General features: G+C 44.6%; 1 protein-coding gene across 1 annotated transcript; it reads left to right on the top strand.

The window, feature by feature from the left end:
• The first annotated feature begins 1,093 nt into the window (after nt 1-1,093).
• LOC138069581 (butyrophilin subfamily 1 member A1-like) lies at nt 1,094-12,600 on the top strand. The gene is made up of 7 exons (XM_068960921.1): nt 1,094-1,247; nt 1,875-2,081; nt 4,393-4,557; nt 4,893-4,913; nt 5,003-5,029; nt 9,527-9,553; nt 11,029-12,600. Exons 2-7 carry the CDS (start codon nt 1,889-1,891, stop codon nt 11,544-11,546), a joined length of 951 nt encoding a protein of 316 aa, XP_068817022.1. The 5' UTR covers nt 1,094-1,247; nt 1,875-1,888; the 3' UTR covers nt 11,547-12,600.
• Nucleotides 12,601-16,975: the final 4,375 nt, after the last annotated feature.

Genomic DNA, 16,975 nt, shown 5'->3' with positions numbered 1-16,975 from the left:
CATTTGAAGACACAAACAATGATCAGTGTTGAGTTGATTGGAGTGAGAGCTAATAGAGCCATAGCTAATATTTACTGAGCGTTCTGTGCCAGGCACTGCACCAAGGCTTGACACACACACCCGAGTTCCATCTTCACAGCCTTCCTGCAAAGCCATCACTACAGTTCAACGTGTTTTGTAGAGGAAGCTTATAGAAGTAAATAACACGCCCAGGTTCACACAGCCAGCAAAACAAGTGGATTCAAACATGAATCCAGATGGCATAACCCTAGAAATACTTGCCCTTTTAGCCAAAATGCTGTGCTCCTAGGTCAAGGACACATTTACTACCCACATCTGGGTATCCTCTGGGTTTGTGGGCCTTAAAAGCTGACTCAGCCAGAGAGAGGCTCAGATTTGGAAAAGACTTTTGCAGAGCATTTATCCCACTGAAGTTTACTGAGGATATTAATACTTGGTGACTGATTTGATCTGCATCTTTCCCAGGTTCTAACTGCTCTAGAACATCATTTTTGTAATTTTACCCACTTTGCCTGCACGCCGTGAAAGTTGTCTCCTGATTTTAATAAGAAAATCGCACATTCTCTGACTCCACCCCTACCTGGCCTTTCTTCCTAGCACTAGCTCCTGTCCCTGTTGTCCTTTCATCATCTTGCAAATCCCTATAGGACTAAAGAAGTGAAAAGTGTTTATCAGATACATACTGCATTGAGCTTTCTTTTTCGTTCTGTTTTAACATAAAATTATTTGCCTCCAGCTTGTTCTTCATTCCCAAGTCCCCCAGCCATATCACTGCCCTATATCCAGTGACCCATGAAATATGGCCAACAAGCCAGCTGAGCTCAAAGGCCTCATGGCAGGTGATATACGTTCCCAGCAGGCAGTGCTGTGGCGAAACCGACCAACTCAGGTGTGTGCAGGCTGATCTCTAGACTTCGCTTCTCTCCCTGAAAACATCGATATCTTACATCATAAATGTAGAGGAAAGGGGTTCACAGTCCAGAGTTCATCTCCATCATAGACAGTGTCACCATCGGGGCAGGGGCACTGTGACCAGACACATCTACCTGGAGTACTCGGGGTGCCCTGCCAAGGGCAGATCCAGCCCGTGAGTACTCCCCAGCCTCTGCCTGAGCTCCCGCCTGAGAGACCAGGCAGTGGACAATCTTGCCTGGAGCCTGGGTCCAGCCTAGTGTCTGAATCGCAAAGTGATTCAAAGACTGAGTCACCCCGAGGAGCAGAGAAATGTGAGTGCATGAGAATTGGCGGTGGGGAGACAGCCAGCAGGTGTGAGCTGCAGGCTTCTGGAAGGCCCAGGCCCTCCGACTCCTCTCTCTACTCCTCTGCTCCTGCCTCCATGCTCAGCACAGGTCTGGCCCACAGCAAACAGTGCTCTCTGTTTAGAAACTCAAGCCAGCTTCCTTGCCTCCCAGGCCAGCACCCTTCTGCCTGCTGCCTTGCTTGGATTCTCTGTTTCTCCCATTAAACCTCCAGGTAGAAAACTATATTCATTCATTCTGCAAAATGGTTGCTGAGAGTCTCCTGTGTTTAAAGTTCCCTGATTTAGCAAACTGTAATACAAGGTATTTTACCTAGTGATCCTACCAATATAGAGAGATGAAAACATTTTAAGAGTTATGGACAAAAATAAAGCAGGGACTCAGATGTATCTGTTCTCCCAGACTCCTGAGGGAGAGGTGTGACCCATCTTAAGCCTGGTCCAGTGTCCTTCCTTCATTCCTACCTGTCTCTTCCTCTTCTCGCTCTTACTGGTTGGGAAGCAGCTCATTTGGCAGAGAGCAACCCTTGGGGTGACTGACTTTGCAGCTGAGGTATGAAGGACAGTGAACTTCCTGGTTCCCTCTCCCCACAAGTGAGGCAGGAGCCCATGGACATCCAACAGCAACAGAAGCAGTCCTCTCGGGTCATGAGCTTGGACAAGGATGGGACCCATCTGCACTGCAAAGGGCAGGCCTGTAGCTCTCCCACTGGGAGATGCCAAGTCAGAGTCCCTGAGCACTCACCATTTGCCCAAGGCTGGGACTTCCGTGAAGCCACTGCTGCTGGGCAGAAGGATGCAGGTGAGGATGGTTTTTAAAGGGACAGAGGGCGGTACACGTGTGTAGTTCTCTTTCTTTTAGCCCCTTTGCAAATGGTCTGAATCATTTCTGGAAGTCCTCTTGGTCTGTTTTTTTTTTTTTTTTTTTTTTCCTTTTTTTTTCCTCTCGGTTTTTAAAAAATAACTACTTTGCATTATTTCTTAGGAAATTATTTGTTTAACAAATATTTGCTGCCTCTGTGTAAACCATCCCTGAGTGCTTTGTGCTCAACACTAGGGGAAAGAAAGAATGGCCAAGAAAATTTGTGAAAGACTTTCACTGGTTAAAAAAGATGACTGTGTGTCTCTTCTAAGGAATACTAACCCTGTCTGGTAGTTCTCACATTAGGGATCTCTGATTCCATAGGACTAAGCCATTGCTTATTTTTCTAGATCATTTACAACTTTGTAGAGACAGATCATAATTTATAGAACACTGAGAGTAATACAAATTGTTCCTGTCCTTAGTGATGCAAATGACTTCTCTCTGATAGAGAATATAAGATTTTGCAAATCAAATCCTCATTTAAACCACTTTTGACATTTTTACTGGCTTTCTTATTAAATAATAAGTTAAATAAATTATTTGCACAGTCTTTTTTTATGTTTACCTTTTAAAAAATTATCCTTTATTAGGACATACAGAGTATTCATTGTAAAGCCATTACCAGTACAAAATAGCTAGGAAATGATACAAAACAGTCCACAATCTAGGGTTAAATTTTATGGAGAAAGGACAAATATATACAAATAAGGAAGTAGGTTTCTGTGAGAAGTAATGAGTAATCAGACAAAACACCGTGATGCTTTAGTCTCAGGGAAAATTGCCAGAATCTATTTTGTCAATAAAAATTCTACTGTATCAGGAAGGGTAACAACAACTGATTGTTCATTGTTTCTTTAACCCTCACAACAATGACATTCATCAGATACTGGGAGGAAATTTGCTTATGGCATTGGCCTTAGGCTGTTATATTTATGTCCAGTTATGACTATGTTCTGGCTTGTATGGGTAGTTTTTATTTTATTAATTTAACTTTTCCTGCACATAAAACGTGTCATTGAATTTGCAAAACCTCTTTGGAAAGGCTCTCTAGTTACAGGGACTCCTTTTGCTGATAGAGAAATAAAAGGTTTACACTCTCTCTTTTTTTTTTTTTTTTGACTCAGTGGTATTTATTGGGCTTCTGGTGACTCAGTGGTAAAGAACCTACCTGCCAATGCAGGAGATGCAGGTGCCATCCATTGATGGGGAAGATCTCTTGGAGGAGGAAATGACAGCCCACTCCAGTATTTTTGCCTAGGCAATCCCATGGACAGAGGAGCCTGGTAGGCTACAGCCCATCAGGTCTCAAAAGAGTCAGACATGACTTAGCGACTAGACAACAACTAAATAAATAGCATGGCCTGGGTGCTAAGGGATATTTAAAAGAAACACATGCATAAAAGTTCACATAGATAGCCAAGTTCTCTTCTCGCAGCTTGCTTGTTGATCTGATGGTACTGACAGCACAGGTAATATTATTGAACTCTCCCCATTATAGTGGAGACATAGGGACACAGGATGCTTGGCTGAAATTACAAGTAGAGTCTGCAGTGGAGGTGGGACTAGTACTCAGGGCTTCTAATTCCCAGCATCATCCACTTCCCTACCAAAAATATACTTCTATTAACAATTGCAAGTAAAGTCAGGGGCTCCCACATTCCTCCCACATTCAGGGTGATTTTTACTGGAAGGCATCTATTCTCACAATCTGAGGAAAAGGGGACAATTCCCACCCCTTCCTCCAGACCCCAGTTTTAGTTCTGTATTTCAGGAGTGATTTGAGCCTCCTTGATTTAACACTTAAAGAATCTGCCTGAGGTGCAGGAGATCTGGGTTCGATCTCTGGGTTGGGAAGATCCCCTGGAAAAGGGAACTACCCACTCCAGTATTCTTGCCTGGAGAATTCCATGGTTAGAGGAGCCTAGCGAGCTATAGTCCGTGGAGTTGCAAAGACACAGACATGACTGAGCAACTAACACACACACACACACACACACACACACACACACACACACACACACACACCCAGAGCCTTTACACTTACTTGTTGTCGTTCCATGCTGACTCTTAAAGTACCTGGGTTTCCCAGCCATCCTGTGGGAGAGAATGGGGCAGAGCTGGAGTCACTCATTCTCCCAGCCAGGCCCCTCTGCTGCTGGTCTGGCCCAGGCATCTCGGGGAGTCCTGCAGCATCCTCTGTGTGCCCCAGCAACCCCAGGCCTTGGCCCTTTCCTGCTTTTTGCTGCAGGAATGATGCCCAGCACTTCCAGTTCAGCCACTGTCTTCCTGAAGGACTTTCCTTGGGTAACAGCTCAGACCTCGCTCCTGCTTCTTCTGGGACTTCTTCTGCTGACTGCTCTTGGTTTCATCTGGAAACTTCGCCGAGAGAAAGATCGAGAATGCTGGATCAAAGGTAAAGGAATCAAAAGACTGAGGCAGTGAGGTCCAAAGAAGACTACGGAAAAGGGATTGGACAGAGGAGAAAGGGGAGGACCAGGACTAAGAGGGCCAAGGGGATTTGAAGTTGAGGTTTTTATATTCAGTCTTTCCTCCCTCAATACCAGCACTCCCACCTCTTTAATTCCCCGATCCTGGGACCCTGACTGTGCCTTGGCTTTTCTAGTTGGGGGACAGCTCACTGGACTCACTGCACACATGATGCAGGAAAGGGCCTCCCGCAGACCCTTTCCCTGTAAACCTGGCCCTTCTCCTATGAACGGTACTGATTCATTTCTTGTCCTTTTGCAGAGCAACTCCAAAGAGAGCTCCGTAAGTTCCGTACTTCCTCCTCCTACGTGTACGATTTGAGACCCTCTCACGTATCATTGATCTCATGAAGTTTCTTTCTTCTACTTCAGGCTGGAGAAAAGCCCAGAAAGTGGATGGTGAGTAAATTGGAATTTTTGTTTTTCATCTAAGGCTTTATCTGTTTCATTTAATAAGTGCTTTTCTCCTTATTCTTTCCTCTGAAGCCTTGCTCATTCTTGCACCATCTGGACTTCAGCCTATAACCCCAATAGCTCTGTTGATATGTCATGGTTGCCCCACAGGTTTTTCAAACCTGTGGCCAACACTGAACTCCATTCTCTTTGCTGTCAATGTGCCCTTCCTCCTCCCCTCCCCTCACCATCCAATGCTACCACCACCCACCCAAGGGGGCTCCTTTCTCTCCTTCCCTCAGGGCAAGTCCTTTTACTGCTCAGCCCAGGACCCCTTCTCAGGCATAGAATACCTCCCCCAATCTTTCTTTCTTCTTTTGTCACAGATCCCTGGGAGTAGATTATCAAGACCCTTCTCTCAACAGCAAGCTGCTCTGTTCCCTCAAGAGCTACTGCTGCCCTTTTCCTTTTAAGACTTTTAGTTTAAATAAATATTAGGAAACAGACAAAAAAATCTTAAAAAACAACCAGCATAAACAAGACCTTGCCTGTGAAAAGTTTTCCATAGTTTAGAGTTTCATAGTAAACTTGCTAAGATAGAAATCTGATTACATTCCTCTTAAGCCCCAAACCATCTGTGGTTCCCCATTGCCTTCTGCCATCTTACTGGGGTGGATATTTGTAAATTCTAAAAGGATTTTCAAATTCCTAAGAAAAATTGTCTTAATGTCAATTTTTGTCAAAACTAACACAACCTAAGCAGATTCTACATCACCTGCTTAATATCCTTTTTTTTCCTATTAATCAATTATTGTGTGAATGGTTCTAGCTTCCAAGCTAACTGCTGTGTTCATAATTGCATTAGTGACAAAGGAACTGTCTAAAGACAGATTTTCTTTCATTGCTACATTTTTTTAATTGGCTCCCTCAGGACTTTGAAGATTTATTTTCAGAGGAAATTAATTTGTGTCTAATCGAGGTTTTTACATAACTCAATTGAAGAAACACTACATTAAAAGGTAAAGTCCAATCTGCAGTTTCTATCCCGCAATGCAGTCAGCCTTAATGGTCCACTCCAGTTTGTTCCATCCCTGGACACTCCCTGACATGCGCCACCCCACACTGGACTGACCACACCACCAGCAGTGCCCCACATGTATCATTCGTTTTCCCACTTCTGTGCCCAGTTCCTCTGTCTGCTCATCACATCTGTTGACCCTGTTTGTTCTACTCATTCAGACAAACTGGGATAGGCTCCTTAACCTCTTTGAAGTTCTACTTTTCCCACCTAGAAATTGATTTAATTGCAACTACTCCTTTGAGCAGATGTTAGGAAATGAGATGAAAGTGAGGACACCCAGTACATTTGTAGCAGGTAGCTAAGTTCAGTGAACATTAGCTTTGACCCTTCATCACCACATCCTTTTCCCACACCTCTAAAGGTGATGCAACCCCGCATCTCAGAGAAAAAAGAGAAGGGAGGGGGGCAAACTTCCTGCCCCACCATGTGCACCTGCCCTTTCTGATCTCTAGGCTCCGACTTCAACAGAGCAGGCATCTTTTTCCCTTTCTGAGGCTATTCATTCTTGTCCTGAATCACTCACTCTCCAGGTTCCCTCATGGATTCTCTATTCATTTCATTCATTCATACATTCATCAGCTCAACAAAGATCCACAACTGTTAACTATGTTACTAGTAACTAATAACTAAGTTACTCTTCTAAGTGCCCTAGGTACAGAAATGAACACAACAGAAATATCCCATTCACAAAGAATCTAACTTCTAGTGGAAGAAGATAGAAAAAAAAATGAAATAGTATAATATACAGTTTGGCATATGATAATTAGCACTCAGGAGATAACAGAATATTGCATTGGAAGGTGCAGTTTAAAATAAGGTGGTGAATTGTACACCTGTAACAAAATATTGTACATCAACTATACTTCAATTTAAAAAATTATAAAATAGAGTGATGGTGAAGTAGAGGAGTAAGCTGCAGGAATAGCTGAGGGAAAAGCATTCTAGGTAGAGAGAACCACAGTGCCAAAGCCCAGAGTCAGAAACACACTAGTTTGCTTGAAGAGTAGCAAAGGGGCCAGTGTTGCTAGAAGGCAGGGAGTGATCAGGAGAATCAGAGTGGGTAGAATCAGACGTGTTTGGAGGGCCAGATCACACAGCCTTGAAAGTCATCCATGCTGGCTTTGGCTTTGCTTCTGAGAAAGGAGCCACCGATGGGTTTTGAGCAGAAGGGGAGCTGAACCTGACTTATGTTTTGAGAAGTTACTTTAGATGCTACACTGAGACTGACTTGGTGGCACTAGAGGTAGAGAACGCCAATACAGGAGACATAAGAGACGCAGGTTCAATCCCTGGGTCAGGAAGATCCCTGGAGGAGAACATGGCAACCCACACCAGAATTTTTGCTTGGAGAATCCCATGGACAGAGAAGCCTGTCAGGCTATGGTCCATAGGATTGCAGAGAGCTGGACACGACTGGACCAGCTGGGAGCTACCACAGACATCAAGGGGAGAGATGAGGATGGTTTTTACCAAGGGGGAGTGCTGGAAATGGTGAGAGGGGCCTCAGTGCTGGATTTATTTTTAAAACAGAGTAAAAATACCCTTGTTGATCGTGTACTGCAAAAGTAAAGGAGTGGATCAAGGATGACTCCACGGTTTTTAGGCCTCAGTTCAGTTCAGTTCAGTCGCTCAGTCGTGTCTGACTCTTTGTGACCCCATGAATCGCAGCACGCCAGGCCTCCCTGTCCATCACCAACTCCCAGAGTTCACTCAGACTCATGTCCATCGAGTCAGGGATGCCATCCAGCCATCTCATCCTCTGTCGTCCTCTTCTCCTCCTGCCCCCAATGCCTCCCAGCATCAGAGTCTTTTCCAATGAGTCAACTCTTCGCATGAGGTGGCCAAAGTATTGGAGTTTCAGCTTCAGCATCATTCCCTCCAAAGAAATCCCAGGGCTGATCTCCTTCAAGAAACTATAAAAATGGAATTGCCATTTTTCTGCAACAGGGAAGCCAAAAGAAAACCAGGTAGTCAGGGCAAGGGAGGGGGTAGCACAGAGTCAGAATGTTGAAGAGGGTGTTAGTGATCCAAGTGAAAATGCAGAGTATGCAGTTGGATAATCAGGTGTGCAGTCCATACAGGAGGTCAGGGCTAGAACTGTAAGCTATCCTTTCTTCTCCTCTGTATCTTTTTCTTTCTTCTTCTTCTTCTTCTTTTTTTTTTTTTTTTTTTTTTTGGTGACCTTTCATAACTTAAAATGCCTTTTTTAGATTAAAAAATGTTATTAATTGGAGTGTAATATAGTTACAATTAGACTTCCCTGGTGGCTCAGATGGTAAAGCATCTGCTTACAATGCGGGAGACCTGGGTTCAATCCCTGGGTTGGGAAGATCTCCTGGAGAGGGAAATGGCAACCCATTCCAGTATTCTTGCCTGGAAAATCCCATGGATGGTGGAACCTGGTAGGCTACAGTCAGACACGACTGAGCAACTTCACTTCACTCAAACTATGGTGGAAGTAATGAAGTTAATTGTGACCTCCCTCATAGTTATAATATTGTGTTAGTTTCAGGTGTTCAGCATGGTGATTCAGCATTTTTGCAGATGTTAGTCTATGTCCTCCCCCAGATAAATTAAGTAGCAAGTGTTAGTCTGATGTCCAACCTACAGATGTAGAAATGGAGACTGAATAGTTAATTAAACTGGCTTTGGGTTTCATGGTTAATGAGTTGTGGCTGATAACACATTGGGATCAAGGCAAGAGCTGTGAGCTAATAGTGGATACAGCGCCCAGAGCACACGGGCAGCTCCCCCAGGTAAGGGTACAAAAATAGATAAATAAATAAGTGTGTTTGACTCCCTAATCACAGCAAAAGGTGGCATATTAACTATGAAGAAGACATGTTTCCTGTGGAGACTAGCTAAATAAGAGACAGATTTCCAGGCAGCAGCAGCAGCAGCAGGAGCAGCAGCCGCAGCCGCAGCCATCCTTACTCCATGCAGGGCAGTGTATGGAGGTCATGGAAAAGATGCAGGAGATGGGGTCAGGTGCCTGTCTGTGCAAATGACTAACACATGATCACAGTGAAGGAAGGAGTGAATCCCTCAGAGTTCTGTCCTTTGTCCAGGACCATGTCCCCTGTGATGGCAGCCTTCTCTTATTTGCATAAGCTGGTGCCTTTCAGCTACTGAAACACAAAGCCGTCCAGTATGGGGAATGCAGAGACATGAGTAAAGAGCTCCCGGTGGAGTTGTAATCCATGCTTAGGAACCAAGAAGGGGAAACAGAAGAGTACATTTTGTCTGGCCTCTTTCCTCCTAGACATTTTCTCTTAGGAATATGAGAGAAGGAGCCTAGACAAGCTCTGGAGATGAGTGATGAGGGTGCCAAGGAGGGAAGGAATAGCAACCAGAGCAGAGAAAGGGCCAAGAAATGTACGGCTCTTGCCAGGGAGCACTCACCTCTCTTTTTTCTATTGCAGATTGGAAAAAAGCTCGGTCCTATGCTGGTGAGTGACTGTCTAATTCTTACTGTCTCAGGCCCAGGACTCCATAGAAGAAGATCTTAGTGGTCTTTCTCCATCTTCCAGCTCCAAATAGTGGCCTGGCTGGGCAGGCAATGAATGGAGACTCAGGGAAGATACAAGTAACATCAAGATCAAATACTACCAAGTTTCATTTCAGCACCTGTACCTTTTTCCTTTCCAGAAGTTTATACTATTTTTTTTTCTTTTCCTTCTTAAAGGGCTCCTCATCTACTTTCTCTCTTGAGTTTCTCTACTACTCATGGCAACCCACTCCAGTAATCTTGCCTGGAGAAGTCCATGGACAGAGGAGTCTGGCAGGCTACAGTCCATGGAGTTGCAAAGAGTCAGGCATGACTGAGCAACTATCACTCAATATCTTCAGCATCATGGACCTGAGGATACAACTAGAAAGGTTTCATTCAAATGACATTCAGTCTCTAGTGGGTTCTGTGCATCTTAGAGGAGATGTGGCAACTCTGTCCACCTAGCTTCTCTCCCCTTGGGGCATCTCATTAGGTAAACACAACAACAGCGTATTACTCCATCTCTTCAGTGTTCAGGACAAATCAAATGGGGATGTGGGAGCTTTGCTAGATTTTGACCTAGGGCCTCACTCTACTCTACATTGAGCCAGCAAATGGCAGAAAAAGGAATGCAAATATTGTGTAAAGGTTTTCTTATTGGTGAGGCCTGGAAGCAGCCGACTCTTCTGCTGGATACCTAAGAGGGACTGGAAAATGTCATCTCGCTATGTACCCAGGAAGAAAAGGAACCAATGTTTGATGAACCCATAAAAGTTTCTCCCATATAACTCTTCTAACCTGTGAGATTCAGGGACAGTCTATTAAAGATGGGTATTCATTTGCTCAGATGTTTTACACAGTTGGCCAAAAATCTCTGGCCAGATAATTCTCCATGAAATGTCCTGGGGTTTCAGGTTGGTAGAGAGGTGTGGCTAGAGGCTGTCCAAGGACCTTCCCCAGCCCTTTATTCTGCCAACATTATTGAGCACCAATTGTGAGGCAGAGTCTGACAATGCTAGACAGTAAGAACACAAAGATGAACAAATATAGTCTTTACTTTTGGGGGTCCTGGTCTTGTAGAGGAGAGAAATATGAAATAAACAGTAATAGTGCAGTGACATGAGAGGGGGTTGTACAAAATGCTGTGGGGGATGAGAGGATGGGGGGTGGTGGTTGTGATTAGCCACCCTGCTCCCAGGGACCCAGAACCTCTGGATTATCTCCTGCTTGTAAGTCTCTGAACTCTCCTAATAGCTCTTTGATGTGATTTTAAGGACATCCAGGGGAGATGCTTATCACTCCAGCTGTTTTGTGGAGGAAGGAAGGCAACTTCATGGATTAGGAATGGCTTCTTTTCTCCCCACTTCCCAGTCACTGAGGGCCCTGGGATACCGGAGTTGACAGGACATCTGTTCTCTCTCACTCTTTCCACAGCTCATGTGACTCTGGATCCAAATACTGCCTTCTTTGAACTCTTTCTGTCTGAAGATCACCGAAGTGTGAAGCGGAGAAACCTGTGGCAGAATCTTCCTGAAAAACCTGAGAGGTTTTCTTTTGACCCTTGTGTGCTGGGCCACAGGTCCTTCTCTTCGGGGAGACATTACTGGGAGGTGGAAGTGGGCGACAGGACTTACTGGGAGCTGGGGGTTTGTGAGGAAAACGTGGATAGGGCTTGGGGGATTGCAGAGTCACCTGAGAATGGATTCTGGGCTGTGGAACTCTACGCTAATAAGTACCAGGCCCTCACCTCCCCTCGGACTGCTCTCCCACTGAGTGAGCCCCCCAGCCGGGTGGGGGTCTTCTTGGACTATGAAGCTGGGCATGTCTCCTTCTATAGTGTGTCTGATGGGTCCCACATCTACACTTTCCCCCAGGCCTCCTTCTCTGGGCCTCTTCGGCCTTTCTTCTGCCTCTGGTTCTACCATCCAACCCCTCTGACCATCTGCCACTGAACCCATCTGTTCCCATCCTTTCTCTCAGTTGAACATACAAGGATGAACCCATCATTGGGACTGAGAAGTCACATTTATGGGGACAATGCCCCCAAGGCTCCAGCTGAGCCAGCAGTAAAGGCTGAGCCCCTCTGACCTTTTCTGCAGATAAAGACTGGAGACAGTTTATAATTCTCCAGAGCTGAGTGGTACAGAGGCCAAAAAGGACAATGTAACCCCATAGAATGTTGTCAAGAAAGTCTGGTGTTGCCATCCTAGCTGGAAACTGAAAAAGGAACCCCTAGAGAAACCAGAGACAAGATACCGATGGAAAGACTATCTGGGTGGAGTGTGATCTCTGGTCTTGAATTCCTTGTCTTTAATGTCTGCCTAATAGAACAGCTGGAAGCTGAATCTGGATGGTGCTTGGCTGTTTTCACCCTCTTTTCATACAAAGACTTTATTTCATTTTGACCCATGTACAACCTGGGGAGAGACTAAATAAAGTTCACAGATCACTCTGTTGGTCTGGGACTTGATGGCACCTTCAACATTCTTACATCTAATGCCAATCATAGTGCCCCTAAGAGTCCAATCATTCCTTATAAAGCAATTGCAATGACCCGTTCAATGACACTTTTCACCCCAGATCCAAGATTTACTTTTCCAGTTTGTGAATTTGTTTACTGCTCCTTTCCCTAATTATCTTCCTACCTTTAGACTATTTCACATCATCAACAGTTAAGTACATATTAATTTTTCTTCTATGCTTATATAAACACACACACAGAGTTTTTCTAGTGAAAATTGGGCTTTGTTATATAATTGTCCCATGACATGCTTCTCTTACTTAATGCCAAGTCTTGGTGGCTCAGATGGTAAAGCATCTGCCTGCCATGCAGGAGACCTGGGGTTCAGTTTCCGGGTTGGGAAGATCCCTTGGAGAATGGAATAGCAATCCACTCCAGTATTCTTGCCTGGAGAATCCCCATGGACAGAGGAGCCTGGCAGGCTACAGTCCATGGGGTCGCAAAGAGTCAGACAGGACTGAGTGACTAACACAAATCTTAAATACTAATCTTTCATTATTTGCAATCAAGATAGTTTTGTTTTTTCCCTATTACAAATAATGCTACTATAAATATCTTTGTATGTAAATCAATAAAAGTATTCTCAATAAAAGTGTGTTAAATCAATGAATTCTTTCTTGCTCCATTTCATATGTTATTTCTCTCTCAAGACTTTATGTAAAGGTCTGGATAGCAAGTAGATCTGGAGCCTATTTCTCTGGAAACTGTAAAGTTAAAAGGACAAAATGCTGTGCTTAGAAACCCCTTCTCTGAGGTTCAGCATCTATGCTGAAACTCAAGGCTGCTTCTCTGTGTCAGAGTAGTTTGGACCCCCCAGATAAGAGGGCACTATTTCATTCTTACTGATACGATTTCCAGCAGGAAAGCTTTTTGATAGATGATGAATTTTAAAAATGAAATTTCCCAGTGAGTCAGGAAGCAGGAAGCACTCTGAGAAAGTGGTTGATATGCCCCTTTGCAGTTGTTTTATGACCTTGGGATAAACACTACTTCTTATTAACTGTCTGTTTTCCTAGCCTGATGACTTGGAGGGCAGATTTTTAAGTCCCTTGGACTCTCTTATCTATAAGAATGGACTCATTGTACTACTCCCCCAAACTGAGTTTGAATACTAAGAAGCAGGGACATTTTGCCTCATTGCAAATAAGAAAGCAAGAAGGGTCACCACCAGATCTACTGGAACCATCTGAGAAAATTTGTCAAAAGCTGTCTTGTTGTATCTGCTCAAACCCACACAGTCTGATCCAGAAATATTGCCTCAGTATGTCCCTCTAGTGTTCTATCAGGATGCAAGGTACGTAGGCTTCATTAAGCTGGACTCTGTGAATTTCCTTGAATGGGTCATCTAAGACATCATACCTTGTTGTAGCCACGTGTTCTGGGAAACAAACTCACTCAGAAGGACAATGCAGATAGTGGAGTGCAGTTTAATTACACTATTACACTGGCGGGCCCAAGGCAGAGTCTTCTCTTAGCCAAGGACCCTGACCAGCTTTTCTGAAAACCTTATATACCCTAAGTGTACGTGCCAAACCCACCTCCCCAAATTCCCTGAAACTAGTCTGAACAAAGGAAAAGAAAGATACAACCAAAGTTAACCCATGATTCATATGACTTAAGCCTAGGTAGTTAACAGGGGACAATTATCAATAGGCCCCAATAAGTATAATTGAATTTATGATTCTATTCAGTTACACAAATAATTAGGATAGTCTTTTAGGCAGCAGAGAGTCTGGGTACATGCCCTGAGGCTCTTCTGTCCAGGGGGCCTGGTTTTCCAGTTGGTAAGTCGTTTCCATAGATATTGGGCGTATAGCTCAAAGTCCACAGTCCGGCCCAAGATAGAGTCCTGCTTTCAAGATGGAGCCTGTTCTGTCTGTTTGCTCCTTCATTCTCCACTCTTGATGCTCTTAACTCATAGTATGAGCATCATTCATAGGGATATATTGCACCCTGACTCTCCGACCTCTAATTTGGGAGAATGATACCAACCTTTGGGTTACAGAGTTCATAATACATTGTCAAATAAAGGGTCCACAAAGCAGAACTATCAAGGCAACTATAACAATGGTAAATATAGTTTTTCACCCATCACCCTTCACCCAAGATAGGACTGAAGTCCAAAAAGGAAGATTATCATCAGATATACTTTTACCTGACCTTTCATGTCATCTAGGGTAGCTGATATATAGCCAGATAAATCAGGAATATATACACAACATTCAACTTTAATTATAGGACAAGTCCCTCTTTGTACTGAAACTATGGGTAGTCTCAAGATGACACCAGCAAGTCCTTGTAGCAGCAGTTGATTATAGAGCTTCATCTCTTTTTCTTCTTTAAGATGATCTTGGTTTCACAGGGATCAGTGGGGTCCTTTTGTATAGTGCACTCAGCGTCCTCCAGGTCTGCGTGGTATGCTCTCCTCACCCTCACGTGGTGGATCCAGGGAGTGACACCTGCAACTTTAACTGCAGTAGGGCTGGTTATAACAGTATATGGACCCTTCTAATGTGGGGCCAAGGAGTCGTGTTTGCAGTCTTTGACCGCACCTGATCCCCGGGTACAAATTCGTGAATCTGTTCCCCAAGGGGGAATGGCACCCTTTCTTGTACAAACTTAGTTACCTGATTTATTACCTTACCCAGGTGTTCCATCTGTTGTGAAATCTCATCTCCCCTTATCTGAGGCAAATTTGCTGACACCTGTTTTACTATGGGAGGGGGCCTCCCATGCACAATTTTGTATGGAGAAGAGCCATGGGACTGTGGGGTCATCCTGAGTCTGAGCAGAGCCATCGGAAACAAGTCCACCCAGGAACAGTCAGTCTCTAAGATCCACTTGGAGAGTGTCTCTTTAAGTGTCCGATTGGTTCCTTTCATGATCTTAGAACTCTGGGGCCTATACATTGTATGTAATTTCCACTTGATGTTTAAAATTTTGCTTACTTGTTATACTAAATCAGCTACGAAATCCGGGCCATTGTCCGATCCAATGCTGGTCAGTTCGGTTTAGTTCAGTCGCTCAGTCATGTCTGACTCTTTGCAACCCCATGAATCACAGCACACCAGGTCCTCCCTGTCCATCACCAATTCCCAGAGTTCACTCAGACTCATGTCCATCGAGTCGATGATGCCATCCAGCCATCTCATCCTCTGTCATCCCCTTCTCCTCCTGCCCCCAGTCCCTCCCAGCATCAAGGTCTTTTCTTTTTTTTTTTTTCAAGGTCTTTTCCAATGAATCAACACTTTGCATGAGTTGCCCAAAGTATTGGAGTTTCAGCTTCAGCATCAGTCCTTCCAATGAACACCCAGTACTGATCTCCTTTACGATGGATTGGTTGGATCTCCCTGCAGTCCAAGGGACTCTCAAGAGTCTTCTCCAACACCACAGTTCAAAAGCATCATGTCTTCAGTGCTCAGCTTTCTTCACAGTCCAACTCTCACATCCTTACAAAAATCATAGCCTTGACTAGACGGAACTTTGTTGGCAAAGTAATATCTCTGCTTTTCAATATGCTGTCTAGGTTGGTCATAACTTTTCTTCCAAGGAGTAAGCGTCTTTTAATTTCATGGCTGCAATCACCATCTGCCTGAGGTCAGAGGTGGTGGCCCAGACGAGCTACCACATGCTCGAGGTCAAGGCGGCGGCCGAGAGTGCCAGGTTACGATGGCACAGGAGCGGCTGAGAGGACCTACCCCACGCCCGAGGTCAGGGCGGCGGCTGAGAGGAGCTACCTCACATCCAAGGAGTGGCGGCTGCATGGGCGCAGGAGGCCCGAGAGGAGCTACTCCACGTTCAAGGTCAGGAGGGGTGGCTGTGAGGAGATACGCCTCGTCCAAGGTAAGGAGCAGTGGCTGCACTTTGCTCGGGCAGCTGTGAAGAGATACCCCACGTCCAAGGTAAGAGAAACCCAAGTAAGATGGTAGGTGCTGCAAGAGGGCATCAGAGGGCAGACACACTGAAACCATAACTACAGAAAACTAGCCAGTCTGATCAAATGGACCACAACCTTGTCTAACTCAATGAAACTAAGCCATGCCCTGTGGGGCCATCCAAGACAGACAGGACATGATAAAGAGGTCTGACAGAATGTGGTCGACTGGAGAAGGGAATGGCAAACCACTTCAGTATTCTTGCCTTGAGAACCCCATGAACAGTATGAAAAGGCAAAATGATAGGATAGTGAAAGGGGAACTCCCTGGGTCAGTAGGTGCCCAATATGCTACTGGAGATCAGTGAAGAATAACTCCAGAAGGAATGAAGGGATGGAGTCAAAGCAAAAACAATACCCAGATGTGGATGCAACTGGTGATAGAAGCAAGGTCTGACGCTGTAAAGAGCAATATTGCATAGGTACCTGGAATGTTAGTTCCATGAATCAAGGCAGATTGGAAGTGGTCAAACAAGAGATGGCAAGAGTGAACGTCGACATTCTAGGAATCAGCAAACTAAAATGGACTGGAATGGGTGAATTTAACTCAGATGACCATTATATCTACTACTGCGGACAGGAATCCCTCAGAAGAAATGGAGTAGCCATCATGGTCAACAAAAGAGTCCGAAATGCAGTACTTGGATGCAATCTCAAAAACGACAGAATGATCTCTGTTCGTCTCCAAGGCAAACCATTCAATATCACGGTAATCCAAGTCTGTGCCCCAACCAGTAACGCTGAAGAAGCTGAAGTTGAACGGTTTTATGAAGACCTACAAGACCTTTTAGAACTAACACCTAAAAAAGATGTCCTTTTCATTATAGGGGACTGGAATGCAAAAGTAGGTAGTCGAGAAACACCTGGAGTAACAGGCAAATTTGTCCTTGGAATACGGAATGAAGCAGGGCAAAGACTAATAGAGT

The sequence above is a fragment of the Capricornis sumatraensis genome, chromosome 22 (genome assembly GCF_032405125.1).
Source record: "Capricornis sumatraensis isolate serow.1 chromosome 22, serow.2, whole genome shotgun sequence".
Taxonomy (NCBI): domain Eukaryota; kingdom Metazoa; phylum Chordata; class Mammalia; order Artiodactyla; family Bovidae; genus Capricornis; species Capricornis sumatraensis.
The sequence above is the reverse complement of the archived record's forward strand: the minus strand, read 5'-3'. Positions and strand labels throughout refer to the sequence as shown.